General features: G+C 34.8%; 1 protein-coding gene across 1 annotated transcript in view; it reads left to right on the top strand.

The window, feature by feature from the left end:
• The window catches only part of LOC123550859 (splicing factor YJU2-like), a 28,100-nt gene extending 2,669 nt beyond the window's left edge, over window positions 1-25,431 (top strand). The window contains exons 2-7 of the mRNA XM_045339279.2: window positions 10,591-10,691; window positions 11,364-11,508; window positions 11,893-12,024; window positions 12,439-12,620; window positions 14,207-14,342; window positions 19,920-25,431. Coding sequence (XP_045195214.2) covers window positions 10,591-10,691; window positions 11,364-11,508; window positions 11,893-12,024; window positions 12,439-12,620; window positions 14,207-14,342; window positions 19,920-20,387 — 1,164 coding nt within the window. The 3' untranslated portion in view covers window positions 20,388-25,431. The remainder of the gene's footprint in view (window positions 1-10,590; window positions 10,692-11,363; window positions 11,509-11,892; window positions 12,025-12,438; window positions 12,621-14,206; window positions 14,343-19,919) is intronic.
• The last annotated feature ends 523 nt before the right edge of the window (window positions 25,432-25,954 follow it).

The following is a 25,954-nucleotide window of genomic DNA, read 5'->3' as shown; positions in this document are numbered from 1 at the left end:
CCAAAAGGTGTGAAAAATCGATAATCTGTGTAGACACAACATCCGTTATTGAAAGGGAGGGAGCCAATTTGCATTTTTTTTATTTGATCAGGCAGTTAATTGGCGATAATTAGATTATTGAATAACAAACTGGATAATTATAATCAACATTTTGTGCACTTGATACGGTTTTATGAGCAGTCGGCCGTTTGACAAATTTTCTATGATTGCCGAGGGTTAGTTCGGGCAAAAGCAGATAAAAATGCTTTAGACAAGCAGAAATTGTAAGTATTGAATAGCTATGATGATAGAAAAGCAATAAAACATAGGTATTTTATCAAATATTTAATTCTAACTTACGTTTTCTGAATTTGTCACCCGTTTTCGCGACCAAGATTTTCGGATATTTCTGTCATTTCTGACGAGATTTTTTAGCGCAATCTTAATAAAAAGCCAATAAAAAGTCTACATTTAAGAAAAATATGACAACTGTTGCAAAAGGAGCTCTTATTTTGAAGTATTTTTCGAGAATACAACATGCGAAGGCATCGAACCCCACCCACTTATAGGCAATGTGCAAAAAAAAAGACACTGTTTTTTTTTAAACAATGTTTTTTTTTCTTTTTTGACATCTTTATTTTCAATGTGATTTTCAGAATTTTTTTATTAAATGGCAGAATGATGTTTATAAAAATGATAATTTTAGAAATTAATTTAACAGTGTTAACAGGTAAACATAAATTCTCACGCACCGTATTTCCCTTCGGAAACCTTCGTCCATACCCGTGTAGATTCGTACCCGCTATCGACTCTGAGAAAACATAATCGATTATCGGAATCGGTTGGACTTTTCTAGCCGTCAATCGATTATATCCGCTAATCGGCCCATCACTATTTAACACAAATTTATTTTCTAAATAGCTTTTTAAAGGGTTACTAAGAAATATGTAATAACTACATTACTTTCTTGAGTAGTATGAGTACTTTGGTACATATAATGTAGTCCTACAAGAATGTCAATGCTATGTTTTCGCCGTTGTTGGCCTCATAATTTTATCTTCGGAAAAAGCAGTGGCTCAGAGAAAAAAATTCCCAGTGTGACCCCTGAAAATGAACTCTCCCAGGTAACACACTACACATTTGTAAATATATTTCAGTTTTTCATAGTCTTAACATTCAATTATTTTTTAGGGTTTGCACTGACGGGTATAATAGAGTCAATAAAATTAAAAATGCACCAAATTTTACCAATTTATACTATAATTATTTAATATTTAAAATAAAATGAAAATGATTTTAGAATAAAAACATAAATGCTTCGAACTTTTCAAAGAAATAACTTTTAATAAACTTCTCTCGGTTTTATTCATTTATGTTCAATCTGATTGAATATGGTTGTGCATCTTAAAAAAAAAAAAAAAAAAGTAGTCTCTTATAGATTTAGGAAATTCATTTACGAATGCGCAAATTTTCGCGTGCTCTCGTGGAAATTCTAACTCGTATTTATTATAAAAACGTTTTAAGCGGATGTATATTACTTTCCTATGGAAAGATTTATTATTATAATATATATACGAATGAATGCTCAGGGGTGTGGAATTCCTATGTCCGACTTGTCCGACTCGGGACTTTTTGACGGCGGACAAGTGAGTTTTCGCATTCCGTTTGTCCGCGGACAAGCACAAACTTTCTGGTTTGAAATGAAAGAAGGAAAGAATAATTTAGGAACGCTGAACAGTACTTCAAGCTTATGGAGTTAATAAAAGAATTTGATGTACGAAACGGATGTTTCACCCACCAAGGGCCTCTCGATTTCTCCAGTTTTGGGAAAACCATACTGTGTCTAAATTTAGCAGTTCTTTCTCTGCGTTCTGATTGGTTCCCTGTCATGATCTCGTGTGATTTTTGCACACGTTAACTTGTCGAATAGAAACCGGAAACGTAAACAATTATCACAATGTTTTGGACAAATTCGTTCAATGGTTACAACTTCGTCTGCCAACAAAAATTGAAGTAAATAGTCAAAGCACAAAGAGCTCGCTAGTACAAGTCAGGAAGTTTCATGTTTGTTTTTCTAACAGCGAAAAAGTGTCATGCTTTCTCACATGGGTTCACATGGCATGATGAGCAGTGTTTAGGTATTTCTGTTGAATGTTTGATGGCCTCGCGGACGAACACAAGCTAGAGTGTCGAAAACTTATTTTTTGAAACAGCTACAGTATTACACTTTGTTATGTTCGCTTTTGTTACTACTTGTAGATTATTGTCCAAAATAAAGAATTATTTGCATGCTAAAATGTTGAAAATGCGGGCAAGTAAGTTTTGACTGCGGACAAGTAGATTTTTAAGTCTCATTTGTCCGTGGACAAGTGAAAAATATTGGGATTTCCACACCCCTGAATGCTGCCATAACCGTCCTGCAAAAACACCATTTATTTAAAAAAAAAAAAAAAAAAAAAAAAAGAGCTACGGCTGCATTTCGGCAATGGAAATTTCCCACGAGTTCACAATTCCAATTTCGTATAAAACATTCTGCGCGAATGTGTTAGTTTTTCCTTTCGTTAATTATCTATGTTACATATGATCGAATTCTTTTAAAAACAATCAGGTTATGGAAAGTGTATTCCGATCATGTCCATCATGTCTAGCTTTTTTGTCTGTCCTTTTAATTTAAAAGGTATACCGGCTCATATAAAGTCGGCAGTGTCCTTAAAATTAACTTTATATGAATTACTTTGTATTTAAAAGCTGTAAATTTAATTAATTTTACGTCACAAAAATATACAGGTCATGTATTCCAGTAGCTCGATTCTGTTTATTGAATGCTGGCCGTAGTGCACAGTGGCTGTGTATTGCGCCGGGCTAGTGGTCATAAAGATAGGCGGAACCTAAAAAGGTATACCGGCTCATATAAAGTCGGCAGTGTCCTTAAAATTAACTTTATATGAATTACTTTGTATTTAAAAGCTGTAAATTTAATTAATTTTACGTCACAAAAATATACAGGTCATGTATTCCAGTAGCTCGATTCTGTTTATTGAATGCTGGCCGTAGTGCACAGTGGCTGTGTATTGCGCCTGGCTGGTGGTCATAAAGATAGGCGGAACCGTTGGCTATTTAATTATTTGATATAATCATTGTTACTGACCAATCAGCTATCACCAATAAAAAATTACGTTCTGAAGGCGTTTCCCTGAGTGGTGCATTAAAAAATATATATGTAACTTAAATCACATCTAAATGTGGAATGCATATTTTGCATTGAATTGAATTTATGTAAATTACTATCAAATTGCAATCTAAATTTCTTTACTTTCAATTTACTTTGGGTTTAATTTTTCATGAAATTCTTAAATTTCCTTTGTATTTCAGCTGTTGTAAAATATTATAAAATTTCTGATTGTAACTTTAGTACCTCTCTACCACAGACGCAAGATATTTTAGTGAAATAGCTTTAAAATTAAATCAAGTTATTGTCTAAACAGATACATAATTCATATATAATAATTCATACGGTTCAGTCGTAGGAACCTCTCAAAATGTACTATTTTCCGTTAAAATATATCAATGAGGGGTGGAATATGTCTTTATTACCTGATGTCCGATTTTATTAAAATAATACGTTGTTGGAACATGAGAACAAGCCAGTACATAATACCTTGTTTGAAAGAACAAATCAGTACCTAAATAAAAAAGGCCAGGGGAGTTTGAACAAGAATCAAAACGCAACTTTCTTTAAAAAGTCATGATTTCGTTGTGTTTTTTTTGGCACGTAGCTAAAAAGCCCTTTTTTTATTCAGGCCACTGGGTTTAGTGTATCACTATTACGAGTATAAAGGAAAGAATTGACATTATCAGCCAACCGCTGTTTAAACATTAACATCCTTTCTTTTTGGAAGCTGATCACATCATTTATATACTTAGAACTTGAATGAAATATATTATAACCTCAACCATTTTAGAGACGGTCACTGGTCTACAGAAATGAAATAATTTCAAGCTCTGAAGCATGTATTTTCATTTGGTTGTAAAACATTTTGCTTACAATTCCATGAAAATTTATCATAGCTACTGACACGAAAATAAAATGCATGTAAAACGCGGTCAGTAGCAAAAGAACATCATTGAAGGCACGTGCAATTTTCCTGCCAAAACAATTGAAGAAACGTAGAAGATGGCCTGATATTACGAAATATAACACAAAAACAATGTACTAGATTTGCTGTTAACAGTCATGGATTACACGATATTTAAGTATATTTTAGTCGCGTTTTCGTTAAGGCTGGCTCTTTACAACTTACTCCCACGTGCAACCAAATATTCGGACAATTCTGCCCGTCAGTGTAGGAAAATGTATAGAAGATCTATGTCGAGCTAGCATATTTTCTACGGAAATACGGTTTTGGAAAAAAAATCATATAAAGCCAAGGGCATTTTTATTCTAAAACTTGCACGTATCATGTCCCGACGCCGACAAGGCTTTCAACTGCTATCTAACTTTACTGTTGGTGATTTAAATGAGTGGAGTGATCCTGCTCCGTGGCATTTTTCATTGTATTGTACATTCACAAATGTTTGATATAAACGGGACAGTACACAAAGAGATGAATTTTGTTCACGGATTATTTCAAAACTTCCTATTTTTGATAACATCGTTGAAAATATTGACTGGATAAAATAAAAATAAATTAAAAAAAAATTTAACAGAATGTCAGCAAACTTTGGCCAAGATTTATAGCCGTTACTGAAACTCACACTTGACTCAAACTCGGGTAAGTATCATACACGTAGACCTCAAGTAGAATGGAGTTCGAAAGTAATATTCATAAATTCCACTCAATTTAAACTTTCGGAAGAACAGCTCGAGAATTTGCTGTTGAAAATCGAAAAGCGTTTGTCACGCTTTTACTCAAGGTAAACTGTTTCGATTATAAATATCTATATTTTGAAGTCATTATTCACTACTTCAGCTATAGCACTATTGGTTACGACAATGGGAAAATGTCTTTATTGCCGCGGCAGTCCCGAGTTTGATTCCCGACGCGGTCGTCTTTTTAAAATATTTTAGAAACAAAGATTCATATTCTAATGTTCATAATATGACCAAAACTTCAATTTGAAAGAAAAATTATTTTTTTAGCCAAATCTGGAGGCATGCTGCCTCCATTATAAACGCCACGTGCATGGCGGGAAAATGAAAAAATCAGTTTTATAGACATCTACTCAAGTGCGAAATACAGAAAAATCGGTGGCACGATGACATCTTGATTGACATAATTCTTTCGGTGACCATCAACGCTCTCAATGAAATTTAAAGCATGATCAAGACAGCAATTCCCTTGTTTTACATCTGAGGATACTTACGATAAATTTGAAATGAGATTGATTGTGCACCTTGTGAAAACAATTACGTTGTGGACGCGTTAGTAGCATTTTGGCGGGAAAGAATCACGTGCATTCCATGACGGATATTGTGTCTGCGGAAGGGCTACTCCAGCCTCTCTTTGGGTCCAAAAATAAATCAAAAGCGGGAACTAATATTTCCTGTCCATTTCTGATCCTGAGAATAATATTGTTATTCATTCAAAAACTTCTCTCCCAATTAAATTCGTAGGCGCTGCCACCGAAAACGATATGGATGCAGCCATTATTCGATGTCACCGCACAAAATTCATCAACATATCGTATGTTGATATGAAAATAGCACAGAATCTCACGTTTCATGACATGAATCACAGAAAATTTAAATCCTGAAAATGAATGTTATATCTCGTCGCGCTTATCATCCCAAACAGTGCTAACTGTAAAGCGTTAATATAATTCATCAATAATGATAAAGATTTTATTTTCATTTTTTTCCATAGTTTTGAAGTAAATGAAATTAAGAAAATAGATCTCCAAATGGGGAAATTTGTAAATATCACAGTCGATTATTCTTACGTACAGCACCTATGTAAGAATACTTGACTGTGATATTTACAAATATTGAGCGATTTCAATTCAACGCCGATTTTTCTAGTTAATTATCGTTATAATACATCAAAATGATATATTTATGTTGAAATATATTATAAATATTCATAATGTACGAAGATTTGATCATTCCTTTCAAGATTTGGGTAGATTTGGGTAAGATTTGGGTAGATTTGGGTTTTTCGTGCTGCCCATGAAACTGTACTTATAAACGTCTGTCCTGGCATATCAGGGGTGTGGAAATCCCAATATTTTTCACTTGTCCACGGACAAATGAGACTTAAAAATCTACTTGTCCGCAGTCAAAACTTACTTGCCCGCATTTTCAACATTTTAGCATGCAAATAATTCTTTATTTTGGACAATAATCTACAAGTAGTAACAAAAGCGAACATAACAAAGTGTAATACTGTAGCTGTTTCAAAAAATAAGTTTTCGACACTCTAGCTTGTGTTCGTCCGCGAGGCCATCAAACATTCAACAGAAATACCTAAACACTGCTCATCATGCCATGTGAACCCATGTGAGAAAGCATGACACTTTTTCGCTGTTAGAAAAACAAACATGAAACTTCCTGACTTGTACTAGCGAGCTCTTTGTGCTTTGACTATTTACTTCAATTTTTGTTGGCAGACGAAGTTGTAACCATTGAACGAATTTGTCCAAAACATTGTGATAATTGTTTACGTTTCCGGTTTCTATTCGACAAGTTAACGTGTGCAAAAATCACACGAGATCATGACAGGGAACCAATCAGAACGCAGAGAAAGAACTGCTAAATTTAGACACAGTATGGTTTTCCCAAAACTGGAGAAATCGAGAGGCCCTTGGTGGGTGAAACATCCGTTTCGTACATCAAATTCTTTTATTAACTCCATAAGCTTGAAGTACTGTTCAGCGTTCCTAAATTATTCTTTCCTTCTTTCATTTCAAACCAGAAAGTTTGTGCTTGTCCGCGGACAAACGGAATGCGAAAACTCACTTGTCCGCCGTCAAAAAGTCCCGAGTCGGACAAGTCGGACATAGGAATTCCACACCCCTGCATATATAAGGTTAAAATGTGACTCGTGCTTGTTTTTAGTGACACGTATAGGTTTAACTAGATGGTCCACTGGTACTGACGCAGTGTTATTTAAACCTTAAGATTAGACGACTCTGTTTTCTTCTTTCCTTTAGAGGTTTTAGCTTTAAGTCATTTAAAATTCCGGTCATGCTTCCTGGGTCGAAGTTGTAGTTTGATGTGATGAATCTTGCTGATCGTTTTTGTACCGCTTCGATTTTTTCTTGTAAATATTGTTGATGTGGGTCCCAAATTGTACTTGAATATTCTAAAACTGGTCTTATTAAACCTTTATACGCTTGAAGTTTGACATCCTGAGGACAAGCCTGTAGATTCCGTCTTAATAATCCCAGTGTTCTGTATGCCTTATTACACGTTTCTTCAATATGTTTATTCCAAGTAAGATCACATGTTATATTAACCCCCAAATATTTGATTGACTTCAGAAATTCCAGGGGAGTATTTTTAAGGGTGTATTGATATTTTATGATTGATTTTTTTCTAGATAAGCTCTCGGAAATTGTCTTAATTGGGACAATTTGCAAATTACCAAAATTTACATAAATGTGTTTTTATGTGAAATATTAATGAATTGCATTTCAGTAATTGTTCAGCAGTATATAATTTACCTAAATATACATACAAATTAGCAAAACTATCTTAAGGTTCATGTAAAGTCTTTTGAAACAACCCCTCGAGTGAATTTTTGTGCCCCCCCATGAGTGGTGGGGGCACATAGATTTGCTCTTGTCCGTGCGTCCGTCCAAAGTTTGTGACACGCCTAGCTCAAAAAGTATTTGATATAAATTAATGAAACCTTGCATGAGTCTTTATCATGATATGAACTTGCGCACCTTCTATTTTTCGTCTGGCTCCGCCCCCTAATTTTAGAGTTATGGCCCCTGAAATAGTCAAAAATGCACATTTTCACCTTGTGACACGCCAAGCTCAAAGAGTATTTGATATAGATTCATGAAACCTTGCATGAGTCTTAATCATGATATGAAATTGCGCACCTCCTATTTTTCATCTGGGTCCGCCCCCTATTTCTAAAGTTATGGCCCCTGAAATAGTCAAAAATGCACATTTTCACCTTGTGACACGCCTAGCTCAAAAAGTATTTGATATAAATTGATGAAACCTTGCATGAATCTTTATCATGATATGAACTTGCGCACCTCCTATTTTTCATCTGGGTCTGCCCCCTATTTCCAGAGTTATGGCCCCTGAAATAGTAAAAAGTGCACATTTTCACCTAATTATGTGCCGCACTCAAAAAGTATTTAATGTAAATTCATGAAACCTTGCTTAAGTCTTTATCATAATGTGACCTTGCACACTTGGCATTCTTCTTGAGAATTTTAGCGTTTATTAGAGTTATGGCCCTTGAAATAGCCAAAATAGTGGATTTTTTGTTTGTGATGCTCATAGCTCAAAAAGTATATGGTCTAGAATAATGAATCAATTTCATAATTTTTTTTTGAGCCGGAGGCTATACCCAATTAAGACTGCAAACATTTGAATGATTTCCCCTGATTTGTGACAAATATACCAGTGGGGGGCACACCTTGTGTCCTACAGACACATTCTAGTTGTGTTAGTTTTTTAAGGCACATAGGCCTTGGTCTATCATAAAGAATACACCAAAATGTTCGTAATAAGTAGAAGAAACTTTCACGACAGGTTATTCCATTTTGAACAATACATTTTGTCTTATATCACATGTGCTTTCACTGTTCATGTTCTATTTTGTAGAAGATATCAAGCTTCTTTTTCAAAAGTATTTTGTCATTACTTTTATAATCATTGTGTGTCTAACATATTTGTCCAGGTACTCCGGGAGTTGAAAGTGTTACAAAGCATGTACATTTAAAAAAAAAAAGGGCAAAAATTGCAAAATGAAAGTGAAAGTAGAGCTGTCAAATTGACAAAAAACTGCAGTATTTCAACAAATATAAAAGTAAACTTTTTTTTATTTCCCGGAGTACCTAGATAGGTATGTAAGACACACAACAAAAACAAACTTAGAGAAAAAATATGTTTGAAAAAGAAGTTTGATAGTTTGTACAAAATAGAATGTGGACAGCTGAAGTACATGTTTTGTAAGACAAAATACATATTACCAAACAAGGTGACCTCTATAGAAAGTATTTTCTACTTCTTCTAAACAACTCTGTATATGTATGTTATGAATATTATGAGACTGTCCGGTATAATTTCCAAAATGAAAATTTACCTGAGGGGTGGTCTCAGAGTCAAACGCTTAACATGAACCTTAAAACAGCAAAAACCCTGAAAGGTATAATCATTTGGGAATTTTAAATTCAACTTTGGGAAAAAAAACATACTTTTTTGCATTGGGATTACCTCCTTTTACCGAAGGTAGATTTATAGGGGAAAAAAGCCCTGTGTAATAATTTCGGATAACCAAAGGACTTTGAAAGTTCGAACCTTTGACTTGTCATACAAGGAAGCATATCAGAACCACAAAAGGGGTACAAAGGACCACCATTCAGTACTGTTTGGTTGTAGATTTTTGATGTGTTTTAGGAGTTTTATATGCGGTAATAATTTATGCTATTCTCGATATCGACATATGATAAAATCCTGTTTTCCAGTATTACCCACCAATATTCACCCGTTCCCAGTTTTATGGTGAGGGGGGTATCGGCCATTACGCTGTATAGTGGTAGTGCTTAATATTATCCTTTTTTCAAGGTTTAAACAAAGAAAATGAATAAAAATGTATTGCAGATTATCATAAAACATTGTTGTCATTAAGATTTAGCAAAAATATCCTCAAAGTTTATTTATTTCTGAAATTTTATCTTTTATTTTACTCTGCCGCTTCCATTGCTCGAAAACCGAAGGTGTGAAATAAGGGTGTAACTATATAACGCAAGTAACTGTATCGCAATACCTTAGTCTAACAATACGCATATCGTATCATACACCTGTTTCACGAGTAACAATACAGTGAAAAGTGAAAACATTGAATGTAGACTTTAATAAAATCGGTGTTAAAGATAATAACTGAATAAATGTATCAATTATAACAGTTTATTTAACTTTAAAACAAAATTGTAAGTACTTTCCAAATATAGGAGCTTTGTTGTTGTTTTTTTCATTTTGTCACATGAATACTCAATGTGTATCGCGGTATGTACCATATCGTTGCATCTGTATCACAATATGTATTGTATCGTCAGACTAGCATATGGTTACACCCCTAGTGTGAAATTATTCGCATTTTTCAAGGTTAACAAATTATTCCGGCAAAAATTGTTTTGCCGAGGTCGTAAAATACTACTTTCATTGATCTTTAGGTCAATAGGTCAGGTGAGCGATACAGGGCCTTCATGGCCCTCTTGGTGAAATTTGGCCTCGAATTTCAACGGATACTTTGTTGAAATATTGTTGAAACATTGACAGAGATATTGGGAGTTATATGAAACTTTAACAATAAAAAAACATTCGAAGTAGAAATAGGCCAAAACTCTTTCAAGTTCAAAATCAAATCAACTTTTTATTAGACATGCTATATTTAAGCTTTAGTGAAGATTTGTTTCTATTTTTAGAAATACTATCCAGCTGACTATGATCCATCAAAGATCCCAAAGGGCAAGAGAAATAGAAATGCTACCTTTAACATTCGTATAATGGCTCCGTTCAATATGAGGTAAGTCAGTTACTTAACCAGAGATGCTTAAATATTATCATTTACATCTTCCTATGCTCAAACTTGTACTGCAGGGGTTTTTAACTAGCTTTTAGCCTTGCTAGGTAAATATTAATTGTTATAGATTTAGGATTATTAATGGTAATTTATTAATATAAATTTCAATGTTTAGAAGCCTTATTATATGTAGAATTATAAGTCATAATCATTAGCATACCTATTTTTGTCCAGCCCGCCCGCTTAGCTCAATAGGTAAGAGCGTTGGTCTACGGATCTCGGGGTCGCGAGTTCGATCCTCGGGCGGGGCGTATGTTCTCCGTGACTATTTGATGAACGACATTGTGTCTGATATCATTAGTCCTCCACCTCTGATTCATGTGGGGAAGTTTGCGGAGAACAGGTTTGTACTGGTACAGAATCCAGGAACACTGGTTAGGTTAACTGCCCGCCGTTACATGACTGAAATACTGTTGAAAAACGGCGTTAAACCCAAAACAAACAAACAAACTATTTTTGTCCATAAATAGTCGAATCATATTTTGATTAAATTACGCTAATGCTAAAGTAGATATGGTCTATATTTATTTTGTGGTTTTACGTGTCGAAATTGCCATTGTAGGGACATTGTTTTATTACATTTAATTGGCTTTTGTCCCTGTTAATTATTTTCAGATGCAATATGTGCAAAGAATACATCTATAAAGGGAAGAAATTCAATTCCAGAAAGGAGGACGTAATGGATGAAACATACCTAGGTCTCAAAATCTTCCGATTCTACATCAAATGCCCTCGATGTGTCTCAGAAATAGCATTCAAGGTATGTACTTAATGTTAATTCTAATTAAAGTTTACCAGGTTTTAAGTAGGTGTATAAAATTATGGTCATGTGTAGTAATCAATTTGTTTTGATTTGGTATCTTCACAACTAGTTAAGGACTTTTGTTACTTGTTAAGTATTGCAGGTATTGTTTTAAAAACAAAGGCAATCTTTCCCAAAATGGTGTTCAAAAAACAAATGGCTGTAATTATTTCCATTGTTAGTCAAATTTGGCTGCATATGTTGACATCTTTAGGTGTGTGTCAGTCATTGTGAAACAGCGAACATTCAGAAATGGATATAATTGAGAAATCTCGTTTTCTTAGATGCTTTCATTAGTGTTGTAAATAGTACTCTAGTAATGTTTATACTGTTCTGTTTCAGACTGACTTGGAGCGTACAGATTATACATTAGAAGCAGGAGCGAAGCGGCTGTTTGAGGCTGAAAAGATAGCTCAACAGATGGCAGAAGAAGAGAGAAAAGCGAAGGAGGAGGATGAGATGAATCCTATGAAGGTTTGTGTATCATAGATTAATTCCCTTTGGTTTCCGACCTCTTAGGTAATGTTGTAGGAAATCTGGCAGTTACTTGCAGAGCACAATCAAATTCAGCAACATAAGGCTGAGTTTTAGTTGTTGATGTACATTGCACCCAATGGTTTTTCACGTCTGATTCATGAGAGTTTGTTTTCAGCTACTTGCAGACGATAAGTTAGTACTGTTACAACAGACTGAGGAAACTATCTACAGTGATTTTGCAAAACAATGATGAAACAAAAAGCAGATCTGCAGAACTATATAAGCATATTTTGTTTTGAGACTAGGGGTATGGTGTTGTTTCAACTGTACATGTTTTTTCCCTGCCATTTTGGAAAATAGTTAGAAGATGCAGTATTTTCAGATTACATTACTTGTTCAATTTATTGTTAGATGTTGGAGAACAGAACAAAGGCAAGTAGAGCTGAGATGGATCAGATTGACACACTGGAAGAATTAAGAGAGATAAACTCTAAGAAGAACCAGGTAAACACAGAGGAAATGATTGAGAAATACAGGAAATACGAGGAACTTCTCGCACAGCTTCAGATGGAAAAAGAGGAAGAAGAGATCAAGTTAGTTAACTCTACAGTGCTTTAAATAAAAAAAAAAACAGAATATAGTCTTGTAAAATGAATATAATTATAGTAAAACTTGATTGTAGCAAACTCTGATATTGCAAAACTTCATATATACATTGCCCATTTGACTCCTTTATTGCCCAGTTTGGCTCATCTTAATTCTGTGTTGATTAATCAGATAAAATTGGTAAATTTGGTGATTGCAAAACCATGAATATAGAACACTTTTTCAGACCTAGAGTTGACAGTAAGCAGAAATGTTACTGGTTATAAAAAAATGTTTCTTTTAAAACTAAAAAAAAAACATCTTAGAATAAAGAGTCACTGAAATGCATGTAACATACCCAATGATATATCTCAAACATGAAGGTTTGTAGCCATCAAACTTGAATACATAGCATGTACTGTTGTGTTTTAAAATAGGCAACAGCACCATTTCAAACTGTTTAAAGTTTAAAAAGAAAAAAAAAAAACAACAAAAAAACTTTTTCTCAAAAAGAACTTGTGTGATGTGTAACCAGGCTATAAAATCAGCCAAATTCTTTCATAAAATTTTAATGATAAATTAAAATTTTAATTTTAATTTCATATTTTGTGTGAATTAGGTAAGAATTATTCAAAATTGATTTTTCTACTTTGTAACATTATTTGCTTGGACATATGTTACTTAACATTATTATTTTCCTGCTTATTTTTACTTAATCACTTTCTAAACAAATTTGATTATAAAACAGATTTTGCTTTTAGCACTTTGCATTAGGAGCTATTGTTAACAAACACCTTGGCTTCCTTTACTGATTAAGTGTGAAGCCCAAGAATGTTCTTAAGTAAACTTCTTAATGCTTAAGTAAATGATTTCACCTTTTTATTACAATAGTTTTCATTGGTTTAAATATAAAATCACTTTTAATTTTTTATTGGCTAATATGGTTACCACAGAGAATCAGATTGTCCTTGAAAACTTACAATTTGTTTTAGAACTAAGAATCAGTCTTCTTTGCAATTTTGAACAAGCAACATCACTAAACTAATTTGACAGTATAAAATACAATTTTGGTGCTTGTCTTAGATGTGTTTATCTTTAACTGTATTTGGAAAATAGATCTTTGATAACACTTGGAATACTGGACTATACTTAAACAGTTCTATAATATTACATAAACTGCACATTGGTGTCCACCATGAAATAAAAGAATTAATTACTGAACTGAAACATGGAGTTTATCATTTGTGCGACCATACAGGGGCAATGACCACACTCCAAAATATCTGTTGACTGATTGGTCTTCGGTGGTCAGTTACCACTTAAACATAATTTCCCCACATCTATTTGGAGCTGCTGAACCAATGGTCACAGATGCTCGCCACACTTGGTTAGAAACAAGATCAAATTGATAAGACTGGGTGAGTGACTTGTTCTTGTTTAATTTAGTTTGTTGGATTAGTCCAGCAGTTGATTGTAAAATTAAGAGACATTCACAAAAAAACAAATCATTTTAGAAGATGTATAGATATAACTAACTGGGATATGTCATTGAAATTTGATGTATTTAAAGTTTAAAATTTTGTGTTATTAACAGAGATATATTTGGAGAGAAAGGTACAAAGGTTGTGAAGAGACTGAATGATTCTGACAGTGAAGAGGAAGGTCCTGTAAAGAAGAAACTTGCAGTGAATCTATCTTCAGACAGCAAACCTACAGACATACTTGCTGTGGTAAAGATTTCTGCACATTATTATTGTAAGGGGAGCAGTGGTCTAGTCTGTGGCTAAGTTATTGCCCGTCCTGTCTGGACTTGAGTCGTAGGTTCAGAATGACTTTGGTCATATGACAGCAGTAATGGTTTTCCACAAAGGCTGATTTAACGTAAATTTATTGAAAAAATTCAAGATTTGCTTGCAGTTCAGCTTAATCGTTGTAATTGAATGAATTGCTTAACATTTTAGCTTGACTATCCAAAGAATCACCCAGGCATCGGCGTCACACCTTGGTTAAAGTTTTGCATGCAAGTACATATGGCTATCATTTAAAGGCATATAGCTTTGAAACTTATTTTTTTCTTTTTTCTAGGTCAATTACCAACCTCAGCGGGTCAAGTTCCATAACTCTGACATGTATTTTGAGCAAATTATGCCCCCTTTTGGACATAGTAAATCCTGATTAAAGTTTTACATGCAACTTAAAATCTCCAAAACTAATGCAGATATTGAATTGAAACTTCACATGTGTTTTTGGGGTTATAAAACTAGTTGATAGCATCAAGTCCCATAACTCTGACATGCAATTTGGCCAAATTATGCCATCTTATGGACTTAGAAAATCCTGGTTAAAGTTTTGCGTGCAAGTGCATACAGCTATTACTTAAAGGCATGTAGAATTGAAACTAATTTTTTCTTTTTCTAGATCAATGACCAATCTCACTGGGTCAGGTCCCATAATTCTGACATGTATTTTGGGCAAATTATTCCCATTTTGGACTTACAAATTCTGACTAAAGTTTTGTGTGCAAGTTACTGTCTGCAGAACAAATGCAGATATTAAATTGAAACTTCACATGTGCCTTCGGGGTTATAAAACTAGTTGATTGCATCAAGTCCCATAACTCTGACTTGCATTTTGGTCAAATTATGTCCCCTTCTGAATCATTCGAATAGTCAAGCATTGGCTGTCTTACGGACTGCCTTTGTTTATGTGACTGCTCTGTTAGTATCTGTGTTTAAACATTTCTAGAATCTAGAATTTAAACATTTCTAGAATCTAGGCTAAAAAAAAATTTCACACATGTAGCAAAGTGTAACTGGTAAGGTGGACTGATTTTAAGTTGCTGGGTAATGAGGCTGACATTCAGTTTGAAACCTTTCTAAAGGCAATGGAGTCATGTTTTAAGAGAGTTGTCATATCAGTTGACCATCCTCTGGTCATTAAACATAGATTAGCCGCACCATGAGAAAACCAAAGCCTATTGCATCTAAAGAAGCAGTTAGCAAACAGCATGGATCACAAAGCCACTATATTGGTTTTCTCATGGGGCAGCTCATATAAAGTTTTACATTTAGTTTCACATCTAAGTCAGTGATATACCATATTTTACTAGTACAGTAATACTTGAACTGTAAATGCTTCGATAACGGTCTCTAATAAACTGCTGAGGCGTAAAAAAAAAAATTGTTTGTTTCCGGTGGCCCGACCTACCCTATTTTTTTACCGCCGACCCTAAACTTTTTTTAGCGGTAAAATCGGGCCGCATATTTTTGCAAATAAGTATATTATTATTTTTTATAGCTCTTTGCACGAATGGACTACTCCACCGATCGGGCGAGTGGTTTTTACGTGGTAACTTTACCAAATTGAGAAATTAATACATCAGGTAAAATTACCTGGATTGACTGGAATTTACCCGCGAATCGTAAAAATATCAAAACGTCATGCTGGTAATTTTCCATTCCACAAACACGTGCGCCCTATCGTAATATCTTATTTACATCGCGGTTACTTTTGAAACAATAAACGCGCGTGGTGCATTCATTTTTCAATGTAATCGCTTCAAATTTTCAACACCGCATGAGAACTAATACAGTTTGAGTTCTATAACAATTTTAATAAGATATCGACAGGAATGTAGGCAAAATTCTTTAAAAACGTTCAGATTTTCATATAATGTTTTGTAAAATTTCAAACAGCGCGATCTTGATTATTTACTTCTTTCTTAAAGTAAATAAACGGTACATACTATGGTAATAAAATTCAGACTCTTGACCAGAATGTACAAAAAACACAATTAAAAAATCTTAAATAATGAAAAAGCGGCAGCAATTTAAATACATGGAGTAAAACGATTTTTGGCAAACAGATTTCTGTTAGCACGGCAGAATAGGTTACGTGACCTCGTGAACGTAAATAGAAATGTGGTTTTAAAATAAAGCAGTATGATGCTGTTGCGGATTTTAATAAGTTTTAAATTATTCATAGTACATGTATTTTTTGACACAACATTTTGTTAGATATTCTTTTCAAACAATAATGTAAATTCCTTGAGGGCAAATAGGTCACAGAGGTAGGCTATCCACTATCATCGTTCACGACACATTTACATGTCAGTTTATTCGGGATATTGCACATTTGCTTTTAAAAAAAGATAAAGAAAAAACTTTTTTATTGATTTCTTCTCAACAATTTAAGGAATCGAGAAAGTACGATCAGACAGTGATGTGTCACATGGCGCGAAAACATGACGTAATGCAATGACAATCTCGGGCAACTATACCGCTTTGATCTCCACTTCAGATGCCATAATAGCGGACACACTTCTTTGAGGGGGTGTTAATTGATGATGAAAACAAGGCTAATTACTTAGTTTATCATCAGAATAATTACCGATAATTATTAATGTTTTTTTTTTCACTTTCAACACGGGTCGACGTCGGGTGGATGATGATTATTGTGTCCATATTTTGGGACACTTTTCAAAATAATTATTTTTCGGGATAACAGATTGCTACAGTCTTCCATTTTTAATTATTTTAGAAATAAGTCCTGTTTCTTTGAGTCATATGAAGTTATGACGTGTACAACACATCATAATTTATGTGATAGAATTGGAGGTCCACTAAAGTCTGAGCAGCTCTCCTAGATTTCAGCAGTTGGTGGACCTGCTGAAAAAAGTTAAGGTCGAGGCCTGCAGAGTCTTGAAAAGTCAGGTTTTAGATGGGATTTACAGGGTTTTCCCTAGCCCCAAAAAAGGTGGTAAATTTACCACTTTTCGAGGTCCATGTCCCCCTTTTTAGCTCACATGTCACAAAGTGACAGTGTGAGCTTTTGTGATCGCGCAGCGTCCGTCGTCCGTCGTGCGTCCGTCCGTGCGTAAACTTTTGCTTGTGACCTCTCTAGAGGTCACATTTTTCATGGGATCTTTATGAAAGTTGGTCAGAATGTTCATCTTGATGATATCTAGGTCAAGTTCGAAACTGGGTCACGTGCGGTCAAAAACTAGGTCAGTAGGTCTAAAAATACAAAAACCTTGTGACCTCTCTAGAGGCCATATTTTTCACAAGATCTTCATGAAAATTGGTCAGAATGTTCACCTTGATGATATCTAGGTCAAGTTCGAAACTGGGTCACGTGCATTCAAAAACTAGGTCAGTAGGTCAAATAATAGAAAAACCTTGTGACCTCTCTAGAGGCCATATTTTTCATGGGATCTGTATGAAAGTTGGTGTGAATGTTCATCTTGATGATATCTAGGTCAAGTTCGAAACTGGGTCAGCTGCGGTCAAAAACTAGGTCATTAGGTCTAAAAATAGAAAAACCTTGTGACCTCTCTAGAGGTCATACTTTTGAATGGATCTTCATGAAAATTGGTCAGAATGTTCACCTTGATGATATCTAGGTCAAGTTTGAAACTGGGTCACGTGCCGTCAATAACTAGGTCAGTAGGTCAAATAATAAAAAAACCTTGTGACCTCTCTAGAAGCCATATTTTTCATGGGAACTGTATGAAGATTGGTCTGAATGTTCATCTTGATGATATCTAGGCCAAGTTCGAAACTGGGTCAACTGTGATTAAAAACTAGGTCAGTAGGTCTAAAAATAGAAAAACCTTGTGACCTCTCTAGAGGCCATATTTTTCACAAGATCTTCATGAAAATTGGTCAGAATGTTCACCTTGATGATATCTAGGTCAGGTTTGAAACTGGGTCATGTGCCATCAAAAACTAGGTCAGTAGGTCAAATAATAGAAAAACCTTTTGACCTCTCTAGAGGCCATATTTTTCATGGGATCTGTATGAAAGTTGGTCTGAATGTTCATCTTGATGATATCTAGATCAGTTTCGAATCTGGGTCAGCTGCGGTCAAAAACTAGGTCATTAGGTCTAAAAATAGAAAAAGCTTGTGACCTCTCTAGAGGCCATACTTTTGAATGGATCTTCATGAAAATTGGTCAGAATGTTCACCTTGATGATATCTAGGTCAAGTTTGAAACTGGGTCACGTGCCATCAATAACTAGGTCAGTAGGTCAAATAATGAAAAAACCTTATGACCTCTCTAGAGGCCATATTTTTCATGGGATCTGTATGAAAGTTGGTCTGAATGTTCATCTTGATGATATCTAGGTCAGGTTCAAAACTGGGTCACATGAGCTCAAAAACTAGGTCACTATGTCAAATAATAGAAAAAAAAACGACGTCATACTCAGTTCAAAACTGGGTCATGTTGGGACAGGTGAGCGATTCAGGACCATCATGGTCCTCTTGTCTTAGCAAAGGGGGGCATGAGTTTTCCCAAAAAAACAATTTTTCAAATTAATTAAAAGTTAATTTCAATCAATTTAAACTATTAAAAGCCCAAAAGAGTATCAAAGTATTCAAGCAATCCTAACATGTCCCCCAAAATAGTCTCTTTTTTTCCAGAAAAATAAATTTGGGGGGACATGATGTCCCTCAAAATAAATTTCCGAGGGGAAAACCCTGGATTTATAGTAGTAAGACGTTGAACAACCACTTGCAGCTTTATTAATTCACAATTTGGGCATACCAGTCAAAACTCCATTGTCTAGCATTTCCAGTTAATCCAGAATTTTAGACTGGGGTAGGGGGTGATGGTATTAATCTCAATGCAGATCAAAGATGCAAATCATATTCCTGGCCAGTGTGCTTTTACTTGGTTTTAGTTTGAAATATAAATGTTGGTTGTTGAATAATATAAAATATTAAAATTATTATTTAAAGAGAGAATCCACAGCAAGATTTCATTCAAGTTTCATGTTTAATCAAATATAAACCATGTTCTCCGCAAGTAATTGCCAACTTCTCCACATGAATTAGCGGCGGAGAATGAATGATATAGGACACAACGATCCTATGACCACTTGATCCGTAGATCGACTGCTCTACCTATTGAGCTAATCGGATGGGCTACTCTGGAAATGAAAAAACAACAACAACAAAACACAAACATAAAGCATATATTTATTTCATAATATTTAAATACACAATCAAATGGCATTTTATATTGCTAAAACATCATCAAAGTCATTGTACATTCAGGTGTAAATCAAACATAACAATAGGATGCATGTTTATAAGGTTTATAATCTCCCTGTTTGAAACTAGGATGTTAGGTTAAAAAAAAAAAAAAAAAAAAATGCCTACCTACCTACCCTATTTTTTTTGGCCATGTCACTGGAAACAAACAATTTTTTTTGTTAGGCCTGATGTCTAATATTGTACCTGGTTCATTTTCCAATTTAGCACATATGAAAAGTTCTTCGCAATGTGTTTTTATATCATTTTAGGATTCAAAAAAACAGCTATCACAAAAACCACAAGAGTCATGGCAAAAGAGTGTTGGAAGTCTTTCATCCAAACAGAAACTGAAAGGCTTAGTGGTGAAGAAGAAGCCGTCTACCCTACCATCAGTGTCTACCACAGCTACAAGCAATAATGGACAGACTTTAGATAGTGTTGAGTTAACAGTTAATAATGGTAATGCAAACAAAAGTGATAATGATGTTGGAAAGTGTGCCAACATAAAAGAGGCATCTGAAACTAATACAGACTCAGATTTGGAAAATTCATGTAAAGTTGGTACACAATTTCAAGAAGTAAAATCAACGGAAGATCGTTCAGAGACAAAATCGAATGTAGTTTCAGTTGTAAGTGAATCATCATCTACAACTAGTTCTGCTACTTCAGGGAACAAAACCTCTGCTCTGGGTTTAATAGGAGATTATTCTGATTCCGAGAGTGATTCTTCCGGCTGAGCTGATCAAAGGTTTGGTGTTACTTAATGTAAGAGTAAGCTTTAGCTCTGATATGATTATTATTTTCTAGATTTATAAGACCTTTCAAAGGGGCATTTTTCCAGATTCATGTCATTATATTTCCAAATTTACAATTCCTATTATTATTTACTACCGGTCAAAATTAAAACTAACTTGATTCATTGAGTTTATAAAAACATGCCTATAGTCTGTTATTTGTATTTTGACATAAAGTGTATGATGCATTCTATGTTAGATGAAGTTATACATAGATGCTTTTCTGGAGTCATGTCCCTAGAAAGAAAGTGTTGATCTACAGTTGCTCCTGTAAAGAAAAGACTATATTTATGTAGTAATCAATTCATCAACATTTTATGTCTGAAACTTTGACTTTGACTTTAAAAGGCTAAATTTTCTATTGAGTTAAGTCATTGTTAAATTTGTTCATAATGTGCTGAAACATAGCATGTAGATGAATTCTGTAGCAACAGTATACAGTTTTTCAAAATTGCAGCATAATAGATATTTTATAAGATGTTTGCTGTTCTTAATTCAGACTTTAAGATGTTGATGAATATGGATCCAGTTGTAGTAAATGTACATAGATTTGACTTAATTTGTTTTTTAGACAAACCAGTTATTTTCATCAGTATGCAATTTAACAGAAAAAGTCAGATAGGTTGAGTATTAAGAATAGTCAATAATGAAAGTGTTCATGGAAAGCAGTTGGTGAATCTTTAGCTCACCAGTGACCTGTTACGCAGGGACAGGGTGAGCTTTTGTGATCGCCCTTCATCCGTCGTCTGTCCGTCCACAATTTCCTTGTGAACAAGATAGAGACCACATTTTGTATTTGATTTTAATCAAACTTGCACACAACTTGTATGGGCATAATATCTCAGTTTCTTTCGAAAATTGGCCAGATCTAATTATGGGTTCCAGAGTTAGGGCCCCTTACAGGGCAAAATTTGCTATTTTTGGCTTGTGAAAATGATAGAGACAACATTTTGCAATCAACTTTAATCAAACTTGCACATAAGTTGAATTGGCATGATAGCTAGCTTCCTTTTGTAAACTGGTCAGATCCCTTCATGGGTTCCAGAGTTACGGCCCCTTAAAGGACCAGAATTTGCTATTTTTGGCTTGTGAACATGATGGAGACGAACATTTTGCAATCAATTTTAATCAGACTTGCACACAACTTGTATTGGCATAATATCTTGGTACATTTCCAAAACTTGCCAGATCCCGTCATGGGTTCCAGAGTTATGGCCCCTTAAAGGTCCAAAATTTGCTATTTTGGTTTTTGCAGCCGTATGGAGACTTCGTTTATGGTTTGAATTGATACAAATATTTACAATAACAATAAATCTTGGATTGCATGATGGATCTGTCAGATCCAATCATAGGTTCCAGAGTTATTTATATCTGATTACCTCCCCTGATTTTAATCAAAATGGATTTATATCAGTAAGTACTTACAGGACTCATTTGAAATTTCAGTATTGTCATTAGTTGGACTGAGACAATCAGGGTAGATAACTATGGACTGAGTTTATGTCAAATTACTTCCCTTTATTTCAAATTAAATTGGGTATATCTCCTTAACTAATGAAGATACTGATCTGAAATTTCATATATGCCATCAGATGCACTTGGACAATCAGTGGAGATACATTTTGACTGAATTTATGACAAGTTACCTTCCTTTATTTTATGTATATAAATATACATCAGCAGCATCTAATGAGATTTGGTTTTTAAGTCTTCCAGGGTAAGGAATAGTCATGCTAGTACGAAAATGCAGCATTTAAGATTAGGACCCTCAAACTTGGTATGGAGATTGGCCCTGACTAGTGCGTGACCCGTAGGCCAAAAGGGGCTGTTACAAGAAATTGTCTATCCTGATGATATTTAATGTGTAGGCCTATGTGATCTATGCCAAAACTTGGTCTTAATTCTTATCATTAAGAGCAATGGTACTCAGGTGAGCGATATAGGGCCTTGTTATATAAACTGGTTGATCCTGTCTTTGAAGACTAGATATGATTTGTATGTTAGAAAACTTGCTGTCCTCAGTTTGTTATATGTTGATACCCTAAAATGGTCCTCCAACCACACAGAAAACAGTTATTTTGAAAAAAGCATTAAGGTTAAGGAAGGAAAATACAGTTTGATTGTGGGAACAATTTGAATTAGTGAAGAAGCAGCTAGTCTTTATATATTATAAATGCAGAAGTCTATGCGGGATCAAGTAAATTATAAAGAAAAAATAAACAACATTAAATGGGTTACATAATATTTGCCTACCGGTTTTGTTTATTATTACTCATCAGGGCAAATAATACAATATGGCGTTAAAAAATGTGTAATTGCCAAGAAAAGTCGTTTTTGCATACACATGTGTACACAACATAATTATTGTGGCGTCATCAATTTTGGTTAAGTTTCGGTTTAAAAATATTCTTTCTTCAAAGATACTGTTGTGGTAGATCCTCCTGCTCGTAAAAAATTGAAATAATTGTGTACATTTATATTATGTTCTTTTAGTATTTCTTAAGAGTAGTTATACCCCCACAAAACGAAGTTTGTGGGGAAATATAGGAGTGAGCTTGTTGGTCGGTTTGGTCTGTCTGTCCGTCTTTTGGTTTTCATGGTTTCCGGATGATAACTCAGGAAAAGCTTGATCGATTTAAATAATTTATGGTACACAGGTATAACATCAGAAAATACAAGTCAAGTTCGACATTGGGGTCAGTAGGTCAAGGTCACAGTGACCCTAAACAGTAAAACGGTGTCCGGATGATAACTTGAGAACGCTTGGGCCTAGGATCATAAATTATGGTACACAGGTGTAACATCATGAAATACAGGTCAAGATTGACTTTTAGGTCACTAGGTCAAAGGTCAAGGTCACAGTGACTCTGAACAGTTAAACGGTTTCGGGAAGATAACTAGAGAACGCTTGGGTCTAGGATCATAATTATTTTTTAGTACACAGGTGTAACATGATAAAATACAGGTTCGATTTTGAGGTTATTAGATCAAAGGTCAAGGTTACAATGACACGAAACAGTTAAACGGTTTCCAGATGATAACTTGAGAACGCTTGGGCCTAGGATCATAAAAATGAACAGGGAGATTGGTTATGACCAGCAGATGACCGTAATGATTTTGAGGTCAGTAGGTCACAGGTCAAGGTCACAGTGACCTGGAACATTTAAAATGGTTTTTGGACAATAACTTAAGAACGCTTTGGACTAGGATCACGAAACTTAATAGGGAGGTTGGTGATCATGACCAGCAGATGACCCCTATTCATTTTGAGTTCCAAAGGCCAAAGGTCAGAGTGACCCAGAGCATTTAAACCTTTTCCAGACAATAACTTGAGAATGCTTGGGCTGAGGATCATGAAACTTCATAGGGAGGTTGATCACAACCAGCAGATTACCTGTATTGATTTTTGGGTCAGTAGGTCAAAGGTCAAGCAAGTTCTACTTTGACATTGGCTTAGTTCTGTGACAAGGCCATATTGTGGAGGTATAATTCGTCACTCTTGTGATAAGTCTACTTTCCTTTGTTCTAATTGCTCCAAAGACCTATAAATACCAGAAAGCAAAGGTATCAGCTTTGACAGCAGTAACTTTAAATGAAAAACTAAGTCATTTGTAAAAATTTAATATGGTGATTGCAGTCCTAAAATGTTCTACCATGATTACAGATTTCTAATATTTGTTTGGCTTTTATTCTCTGGAACGTGTCTCATGATACATCATACTCATGAACATTTTGATTTCTCTTTCAGCATAATTTTCTTTTAATCTCATTCAAACTATCTTAGTGATACATGCCTAGTGATGCGTTTCCACTTGCTATGTCTCTCACCACACAGTGGTGTGGGAGACATAATTGATTTACTCCTGTCTGTGTGTGTTTGTCTGTCTGTCTGTCACAAAGCTTGTCCGCACTCTAAGTCGAACATTTCTCATCTGATCTTCACCAAACTTGAACAAAGTATGTTTGACCATAAGACCTTGGCCAAGTTAATAACTAGCCAAATCGGTCCAGGCATATTGGAGTTACGGCCCTTGAATTACCAAAAATCGGCCTTTTTACTCTTGTCCGCACTCTAAGTCAAGCATTTTTCATCCTGTCTTCACCAAACTTGAACAATATGTGTTTAACCATGAGACCTCAGCCAGATTTGATAACTAGCCAAATCGGTCCAGGCATTTTGGAGTTACGGCCCTTGAATTACCAAAATATCAGCCTTTTTACTCTTGTCTGCACTCTTAAGTCGAACATTTCTCATCCGATCTTCACCAACTTGAACAAAATGTTTTTGACCATAAGACCTCGGACAAGTTCGATAATGAGCCAAATTGGTCCAGGCATTTTGGAGTTCTGGCCCTTGAATTGTAGTGAGTAAACAGTATATAAAGACTGACTTGCTATTTAGATGATTAGGCAGTTGTGGGAGACATTCGCTTTTCTCAAAAGCAGCTTTAGTTTACCTCTGAACACAATAACCTGTCATTAGTGCCATCATGGCCCTCTTGTTTGACTTATATGCATTCAATTGACAAGGCTGTTGAATAGTTGAGTATTGCCATCCTCAGACAGCTCCTGTTTCTATACTTTATTACAACCAAATGTTTTGTTTATTATTTTACAGTCCTTTGGCATTTCTCTTATAATTTCCCCTTTAAAAGACTATAGTGTTTTACTTTTTGTGTAAATGTGAATACAAGTTAACATTTCATAAAGAAAAAGATAAGAACAGTGTCTAATGTCAATGATGTGAGTGTAGGTCCACACACACACAGCCATGTATAACCTGTTTGATTTTATTGCATGTGTTCTGAAATGTTGTCAGTTGAATCCTGTTGTTGAAGATATGTGCGCAATCTAGCAGAAAGAGAAAATGTAGGGTGGTTTTTCATATGTTTCAATAGTGTTTTTCTTGTAGGCAGTCTGTTGTAACTTTGGTTTGTAAAACAAGTAACAGTAAGTAAATCAAATGAATATACTGCTTTGTAACCAACCTCCTATCCTTTACCTTATAAAATTTAAAATTTAAAACAGAAAAAGATAAAAGTATTGTTTACAGTCATTAGTGAAAGCATATGGGCTCATACACAGTCATAGTATTACCTGATCTATTTCGTTCCATATGTTTTGAAATGTTGTCTGCTGAATCCCTGAAGTAGATGATATATGCGTTATCTGAAACAAAAAGAAAAATGTATGATGATTTTTGCATATGTTTCACTGGCCCTTTCTTTTGAGCTGTCTGTTTAACTTTGACTTGTAAAGCAAGTAACTAAGTAATTCAGATGAATATACTGCTGTGTAAGCAACATCTTTTTTTGTGCCCCCCCCCCCCCCCCCAAAATAGATTTGCTCTTGTCCGTGCGTGCATCCATCCGTCTGAAGTTTGTGACGTGCCTAGCTCTAAAAGTATTTGATATAAATTGATAAAACCTTGCATGAGTCTTTATCATGATATGAACTTGCGCACCTTCTGTTTTTCGTCAGGCTCCGCCCCCTATTTCCAGAGTTATGGC

This window comes from Mercenaria mercenaria, chromosome 4 (assembly GCF_021730395.1).
Source record: "Mercenaria mercenaria strain notata chromosome 4, MADL_Memer_1, whole genome shotgun sequence".
NCBI classification, from domain to species: Eukaryota; Metazoa; Mollusca; class Bivalvia; order Venerida; family Veneridae; genus Mercenaria; species Mercenaria mercenaria.
This window is presented reverse-complemented; position numbering and strand designations above follow the sequence as displayed.